At 23.4% G+C, this 9,018-nt stretch overlaps 1 protein-coding gene across 1 annotated transcript; it reads right to left on the bottom strand.

Moving 5' to 3' along the window:
- Positions 1–7,777: 7,777 nt before the first annotated feature.
- On the bottom strand, positions 7,778–8,814 carry LOC124921215 (expansin-A10-like). The gene is made up of 3 exons (XM_047461844.1): positions 8,660–8,814; positions 8,281–8,569; positions 7,778–8,211 (listed from the first exon to the last, which is right to left on the bottom strand). Exons 1-3 carry the CDS (start codon positions 8,796–8,798, stop codon positions 7,908–7,910), a joined length of 732 nt encoding a protein of 243 aa, XP_047317800.1. The 5' UTR covers positions 8,799–8,814; the 3' UTR covers positions 7,778–7,907.
- Between the last annotated feature and the right edge of the window lie 204 nt (positions 8,815–9,018).

The raw sequence follows: 9,018 nt of genomic DNA on the forward strand, positions 1-9,018 counted from the left end.
AAATTTACAGTGTTTGATTAAATTTACCAGAGTTAGAATTTATACATATTGTTAAATACACTTCTAATTTAATTGTGATTAAATAATTATTTAAATAAATAAAATGTAAATTAATATAAAATGTAACTTTAATTTTCAACCCAAAAACTCAAACTAAAAAAATATATTCTCAGAATATTTTTTTTATAATAATTTTTAATTTTTTCAATATTATCTATATATTTATCTAAAATTACAAATTGAACCATAACTTTACAACAACTTATTAATTACTTTTTTAATTTCTTAATTATGTAATGGTTTATTGTATTTTTTCGGTTTTTCTACGTATTTTATTTTATTAAAATTGTTTTTATTATTTATTATATTTTTTTATCAATATTGTTTATTATTATAAATTTATAATACGTATAAAATATAAAATATAAATATAAACAAATTTAAATATAAGTTAATCATATAAACAAATTAAAATTATCATGAATTAAACATATAAATAAATTAAAATATAAATAAATAAAATATGTAAACAAATTAAAATATAAATAAGTTATATAAATTAATTAAAAACAAACTAAAATGATCGAAATGAAAGTTTTGAAAACATTTTAAGTGTGTGATCAGTGTCCCTACATATTTGAGTTTGGAAGATAGAGATTTTGCAGGAAAACTCAAAATGCATTTGAGTTTACAGGTGAGTTGAAGGATTAAAGCCTATAATGGAGTTGAGTTTGTATGTGGGTTGAAGATGATATTAATAACACATTTTTAGTGTTTGATTACAATTATAATTATAAGAGTGAATTTATAAAAGAATAAAATAAAGGTAATTAAAGAGTTAAAAATATATAAAAAAAAAAATTAAGTAAATTTAAAATTTACAGTGTGATTACATTTACCAGAGTTAGAATTTATACATATTGTTAATTAAACTTCTAGTTTAATTGTGATTAAACAATTATTTTAAGTAAATAAAATGTAAAATAGTATAAAATGTAACTTTAACTAAGTATGCTAAATAAATATAGATGGAAAAAAGCTCACTTAGACATATGTACTACTTGTACAACTAGCTTATTTAGACATATGTACTAATAAAAGATCATTTAAACATATGTACTATCAAAAATTGACTCATTTAGCCTTTTTTTTAATAACCATGGTTAACTTTTATTTTTAAATTTATATATTTATTAATTAAATATTAATATATTTTCTCTCTTTTCCTTTTTCATTTATTATTTCATTTATTACTAATAAATGAATTCTTTATTTTTATCTTTTTTATAATTTTTTATTATTTCTATATGAGTATTTATGATTGATTATTTTAATTTAATTTTATATATATATATATATATATATATATATATATATGAGCATTCATCCTTAATTATTTTAACTCTATATTTCTTCTTCTTGTTTATATATATTTTTTTATATTCACATTAATTATTAATTATTTTAAAATTGCTTTATCCCAATAATTGAATATAACAATGAAAATTATTTCAACAATAAAAATCCTTCAACACAAAAATAAATTAATTAAGAATTAAGAATTGAATAATAATAAAAACTCATTCATCAAACACTAAAAGAAGAGTAATAATCAAATATTAGACAAAACAATTCATTTACTACTAATAAAAGTCTCGTGAATAAAAATTAAATAAAAAATTATTAATTTCATTTTTATTTATATTAAACTAAATAAGAAAAAACTCCTTTTCATTTTTATTATATTAAATTAAATAAGAAAAATCCTTAAAAAAATATTAAAGTAAAACATAAAATTCATAAATAAATTGTTAAATTTAAAAAAAAAAAGAGAATTTAAGAAATATTAGAAATAAAAACTAATAAAAAAAAGATGAAATATAAAAGAGAAATTAGTATTAAAATAATAAAAAATTTAATAATAAAATAAATTACCTAATTTAATTAATAAAAAAGAAGGAGAGAAAATATACTAATATTTAATTAATAAATATATAAATTTAAAAATAAAAGTTAACCATAATTATTAAAAGAGGCTAAATGAGCTAATTTTTTATAATACATATGTTTAAATGATCTTTTATTAGTACATACGTTTAAATGAGCTAGTTGTACAGGTACATACGTCTAAGTGAGTTTTTTTCCAATATAGATAGTATAAGTTATTCATAATTTTTTAATATATTATTTAAAATTTTAATTTGTTGATACAAATTAATATTCCTATATAATATAACCTTGTAATTTGTTGTATATAGGTGATTTCTTGTGTCACTTATCTTTTTATTTTACAATTATATATTTTATTATTATATAGTTAATTAAATATATCTGTTTATATTATATATACTAATTAATTAAATATATTTGTTTATATTGTATAAGTATAAAATACTCTTACCAACCCATGATTATAATCATGATCACACATTAAGAATCAAAATTGTGTTATCTAATATTTTAGAAATTGACTTTATAACTTAAATTATATATATATACATATATTATTTATTTTAAAAATTATAAAACTAATTAAAATAAATTCACTAAAATATATATTACAATTAATTTTATATATTAAATTAAAATCAAAATATAATAATTAAGAATATTAAATAGTATTTTATAATAATAATAATAAATTAATAAAGTAAGTGAAGAGTTATATTAAAATTAATAATAATAAGAAAAAATAATAATTTTATCTTTAATTAAAAAGAAAAAAAGTATTGTTTTTATTTTTATATAAAACATAAAATTATAAATAGATATTACTTAGTTATAATCGAACAACAATAATATATATGACTTATACGTTTATAATTTTAAATAGTAAGTTTTATATTTTATTAAATGAACTTAAAAAAATAATTATTATTAAACCAACTTAAAATTCAGGCATTAGATATAATTGATTAAATCATTCTAATTTTAGTTGAGTAAAACCCATTCTTTCCAAATTATATAACACTGAGAATGTTTCTGTAAATTAACTTATTTGACTCCTTTTAATTTTGCTTATTAAAGTTATTTAAAATTTTAAGATATCAAAATAATTTTACACTGATCATTCATAAAACTTTAAATAAATAAAATCCCTCAATATAATAAATAATTTAAGTAATTATAATAAATATCGAATTTACTTATGTAATATCCACCACTTATTAAATTATTACATTTAACAGTATTTTGAATAAAATAAATAATCAAATCAAACAAGGCATTAAGGTTGGAAAATCGATACATTTTGAAAACAGTGAAGAGTCGTTAGGAGGAAACAAACCTGTCGGCAAAATCATCAAGTGCTCCAGACGACCGCTCAAACAAAACAAAATAACGGTCAAATCAATTTTATTTTATATTTTAATTAAAATTTATTCTATTAACATTTTTTTTTTCAAATTTATATATATTGCAAAATATTCTAAATTGAAGATTAAATCATTACTCTACCATTTATAAGTCTTCAATAAATAAAATTATCAACCGTTTATAACAATAGTTGAGCCGAATATCGATATGGGATTAGAACGTGAACAACTTTGGCTAAGGCCTGTTTTTTAAAGATTTTTTTTTTAATTTATATAAAATTAATTTTTAATTAATTACTCATCACTAATAAATAAGTAAATCATTCATTTTATTAATTAAAATATTAAAATACCTTTTATTTTAAATTATTATTTTTTATTTTGTTTATATATATTAATATCTTTTAATATTTTTTTAAAAAAAATAATTATTATTTTCTTAAAATCATATATTATTATTTTCCCTCTCTATAAATTATTCAAATAATCCAATTCGAATAAGGGGTAAATGATACTTAACTTTGTAAATATAATGTTATAAGGCTAGTGATTTTAATTATTTTTAACAAATAGAGACTAACTCGTAACTTTTGGTTTTGTGAAGGATCGTTGTTTTTTTTTGGAATTTGGGATTTTGGAAAGAGACTTGAGGGCTCTTTTTATCTTTAGTTAATTAGGTTTTATCTGGTTTTAGGAAAAAACTATGTTTTTGATTAAATTTCTAAAAACTATTTTTTTATGATTAAAAGTAAAAAATATTCTTACATTTTTAAAGATAAATCAATTTTATATAATTAAATAAAGAATATTTTTGATATTTAAATAGATAAAAAAGAGTAATTAAATGGTTGAAAGGATAGATAAAATGATAGTTGAAAAAAACCCAAAAAAATCACTTGATCAAAAAAATATCTTTTAATTTTTAAAAATAAATTAATTTTATATAATTACATAAGGAGCTTATTTGATGTAATAGTTATTAGGTTTTTTTATCCAAAACTCTTCCTACCCATCTAATTAATTTTTGTATTTATTAAAATATTAAAATTATCTTTTATTTAAGAAAAAATTAAAATTACTCTTTTTTGGGATATGTGCAGTTATACTTTGGATAACTTTTTTTTTAAAAAAAAACCTGATTTTCTTTTCATTTAGGTCAAACAAAGTTTTTTTGGGGGGCAAATCCTAAGTAGAACCCCAATAATCCATTTCCTCAAACGAGATATTGGGGAGAAGGATAGATTTGAGCTCAATAGGCCTAGAAGTGATGAATATTTGAATTCAACTACCAAATGGGCCCAAGATAGAATTTTAAGGGAGTAATAAGGCCCAATTTTGAAGCTCATTAAATTGAATAATTTTTTTGTTTAATATCATCATGAATTGGTGAATCAAACTATCATCAATTTTCTCAAATCTATCTCCATTAGTTAAACTTTGAACCAAAAACACATCAAGACAGTAAGTTAAACTTTGGTTTCCAAATTTGCACCATTTTAGAGATGATTTGATTCATGACCCATCTTCAATCCAAATGTGAAAATTCAAAACACAAAAGTTGTTCCCAATATGTTCATTTAGATTCCGCCTTTGAACCATAGATGCCAATTTTCAGCTCAAATTCAAGTTATGCTTAAATCCCCAAACAGGACAGACTCTATTAATGAAGCAACATATTCTCTTCTTTTGGAATTGGTTGTGTTGAATTTTCCTTGACAACTTGTATGTTGTAGCATCTAATGTTGTTCCCTAGCCTATTAGCTAGATTAAAAATCAACATTGTTCTTCAAAGTTTAATCAAAAGGCTGTCGAGCCAAAACAGATTTGTCACATTTTTCTTATCTCATTCTCTCGAATCTAACTCAAAATCTAACCACTTGCTCATTCGTTTACTCTACCCGAAACAAGAAATCAAGAAAATTTGGGTCTTTTTTTAAGTTTCTACTACCTTCTCATGTTGAATATTTTAGAATTAAATTAAGGGTATGATTGATAAAGGGGTAAAGAAAGATTGTGTATAGAAGTGGTAGATGAGGAAGAGGAGGCAGCTAAGTTTTGACAATAAGTGCCCAAGAGGATTTTAGTCCATCCGTAATGGACGGAGGTCCTCCTTTAAATCTATCAACATCACTTGAGTCTATTTACACACTAAAAGAAATTAATTAGGAGTTGGTATATATTTGACTTTCCTTTTCTTGAGAGCCTAGAAAATCCTTTTTTTTTTCTTTTTTTCTTTTTGCAATTAGGGCTATATGGCTTTCCTAGGAGTCTAATTAAATCCATATAAGATAACATCAATATAAATGTTTTTGCATTACAACATTCTAGTTACTATCGAAGTCTGTTTTGGAATTTGACAGTATCCAATGGGGCGGGTTATGCCGGGATATTTGCGGTTTTTTGGAAGTTTTGGTTGAGACGGTAAATATGGTGGGATTATGACGAGTCATTTTCTCATGTTAGTTTAATTGTTTATTTGTGTAGACTATTTAGTTTAAAAGAGAAAAATATTTAGATATTGTAGTCGTTCTATTAGAACTGATTTGGTCTTGAATAAACCCAACAAACCCATGAGATAAGGCAGATCAACCCTTGAAAAAATAATTTAATAATTAAGATAACCACTATTTTATTATAAGTATAATTCACATTACATTCAAAAAATTATGTTATTTTAGTGAGGATTTCATATTCTCATAATCTTGTGGATAAACTTTTTACCATTTTATGCTTGAAAAGAATACATTTTATTTATCTAATTGCATTATTGTTTAAAAAAAATATATTTAATAAAATTATTCTAAATAAGATAATTTCTTTAATTCCTAAAATGAAAAATAAGTTATAATCCAAAATTAATTTCAAAATTCTTTCACGGTTGAATCAAGAAAGTTCTATCCGTTAAACAAAAAATTAAAATCCAAGATATATTAAAAATGGTAAATAATTAAGTAAAAACAGTGTGTCAGAAAACCATTTTAGTATAAAAACATCTTATTAAGTTTTAGTTCTAAAACAGTCCATTTTAATATAAAGTTATTATTGGGATTCAATTTATAATATTAATATGTATTTTAAAAAAAAAAATCATAATAATATATATAGTATTTAGACTAGGAGAATACTAAAATTATTGACTCGTGATCAAAGGATTAGACGTCCTTCTTCTTCTTGTCCACTTTTTCATAGCTTTCTATTTAAATAATTCCTTGTGAATTCCGTGATTAGCGACTAACCTTGAAAAAATGAAACCCAACAAGACAAAATGAACAGCCAAAAACGGTTGTAGAGTTGGATATGGGTTATTAGAATTTATTTTCAAATAACTTATTATTTCATAGTGATTCCTTTATCAATTGACTTGACGCATAATCCAAATATCAAATATCATCAATTATATATATACAAAATACAATGTTAGGACATGAAAATTTGATTTCTCGTAGCTTTTTGGGATATCTCTCAAATAGACTGGCAAGATCGATTTCATCCTGATAAAGAACAATGTCTAAATGAACTAACCTTATATGTTATTCGAACACAATATATGCGGAACCAACCAAATAATAAGTCCTATGCAATTGCATGAGCCCACTTTTTAGGGCTCCAAAATTTTAATTATATATTATTCCTTATCTATTTGTTTCCTTATAAAATGTTAACATATTTTTTTTATATTATATATAATAATATAGTATGTATTTCACTCTCCATATTATATAAAATATAATAATATATGAAATTTTTATCTCTCTGCAAATTTGTAAGCATTTAATTAATTTTTATTGTATTTTTTATTTTTAATATTGGACACCTTTTTTATCCCTATATAGTTTAACTCTGTTTTATATCGTTAACCCTAATTATATTATTTAGAATTTAACCGTTTTTCTATTTTTTTTTTGTTGAATAAAATAATACTAGTTAATTGATAAATTATTATGATAAAATTTTCGTTTATAACTCATTATATTAATATTATATATATTTTAAAATATTTTTTATAGTAATTAATATTATTATATATTTAATATGTGTTTTTTATAAAATGTATAATTATTTTATTTATTTTAATTTTGTAAAGACACAAAATTTGAATTTGTATTGGACCTCCCAACTCTCGGGATCTAATGGTAAGAATAATATAGAGTAGTTGCGTATTTTCTATTGCGTTGTTTCTCTTTATAGAAAAAAAAAATCAGCTCACATTTCTTTTTTGAGTGGCCTAATGTTTTTGATTAACTTTGGAAAAACAATGTTATATAATATATCTTGTATTTGTTTCACTTTTTTCACCATATATGCAATGAATTGAGGGTACCCACACAGAAGGAGAATTGAGCTAAAAATTATACATATAGAAACGGATTTATATAGATATTGTACAGAGAATAATTCCGGTTTTAAAAAATTATTAAATAAACTATATAATCCTTATCCATTTTTGGACAAGTTAGGTACCACTACCAATCACCCACAATAATATCATTTCACACACAAAATTAAAAAAAGTTATAGTCAAAAGACTAACAATAACTTTAATTATATTTAAGAAATTAAATTATGCCTTAGATAATTTATTTACTACACTTTCTAAAACTGTCTCCCGGTATAGGTCAGCCCAAAGGACCACCCTGATGGAGCAACATTATAAGACACAACACTTCGTCCATCGCTCGTGGTCACCTTAAACGAAAGACTCTGCCCGTTTAAGTACGAATTACTCTGCCAATTTTGCCCCCAATTCCTCGACATTGTCTGCCACCCGGTCCTCGATCCCTTAATAGAAACCGAATGAACATCACCAGCACCACCAACATTCGTAATCAAAACCAAATTGAAATAAGAATGCCCATTGATTGTAAACCTAATCCCTCCTTTTTTCCTACATGCTACCCTGTTAATTCAAATAATGTCTCGTTAATTACATCATTTAAATCATTCAAATTATCAATTAAAATATTACCTTCTAAACGCGACTGGGACAATGCCAGCCCGATATTGAGCAATACGAAGAAAAGCCGGTTGAGAGAGATCAAAATGTTTGTTGGGCGAGTCACACCATCCACCGGGCGGGCAAAAATTGGTGGCGGTAACAAATATGACTCCTTTTAGACACCATTGTTTATTGTTTACACACATGATTTCGTAACATGAACCACAACTTAGTCCATTGTTGTATAGAGCCGTACTGAGAGCTGCAGTCTCTGTTCCATACCCTTGACTGTACAAATTCCCATACCCACATGACCCTCCTTCAAATTCATAAACAAAAATGTAACAAAAAAAAAAAATTAAAAACTTTGTTTATAGTATTAATGAAATTTGTTCACATTATTACATACCCATAGTGCCGGAGGCATCTCCGCCACCGTAGAAGGTGGCGTGACCGGTGCTCCATCCACCATAAAAAGCACCAACATGAGTGATCACAAATGAGAATTCGAAAAACCCTAGAAAAAGAATTAACCCAAAAACACCCATATTTTCTTAATTATTCCTTAAAGAAAATTGAGTTGGAGAAGAGAAAGGTGAATGAAGATAACGAATGGGGGAGAGATCGAATAAATAGAAGAAAACAGAAGTGAAATGGACTTGAAATCATGTGGGTTGGTTTGGACTTTGAGGATAATGAAGTTGACAATTCATATTCACATTGTCTTTATTTGAAACTTTGTTTACATTTGAATCCGGTTCTGATTTA

This window comes from Impatiens glandulifera, chromosome 1 (genome assembly GCF_907164915.1).
Source record: "Impatiens glandulifera chromosome 1, dImpGla2.1, whole genome shotgun sequence".
NCBI lineage: Eukaryota > Viridiplantae > Streptophyta > Magnoliopsida > Ericales > Balsaminaceae > Impatiens > Impatiens glandulifera.

Excerpts from the sequence above, each read along its gene's own strand:
- LOC124921215 (XM_047461844.1), bottom strand. The coding sequence starts at position 8,798 with ATGGGTGTTTTTGGGTTAATTCTTTTTCTAGGGTTTTTCGAATTCTCA. Across the intron at positions 8,570-8,659 it reads AGATGCCTCCGGCACTATGG|GAGGGTCATGTGGGTATGGG; the intron begins GTATGTAATAAT and ends ATGAATTTGAAG. Across the intron at positions 8,212-8,280 it reads GTCCCAGTCGCGTTTAGAAG|GGTAGCATGTAGGAAAAAAG; the intron begins GTAATATTTTAA and ends TTGAATTAACAG.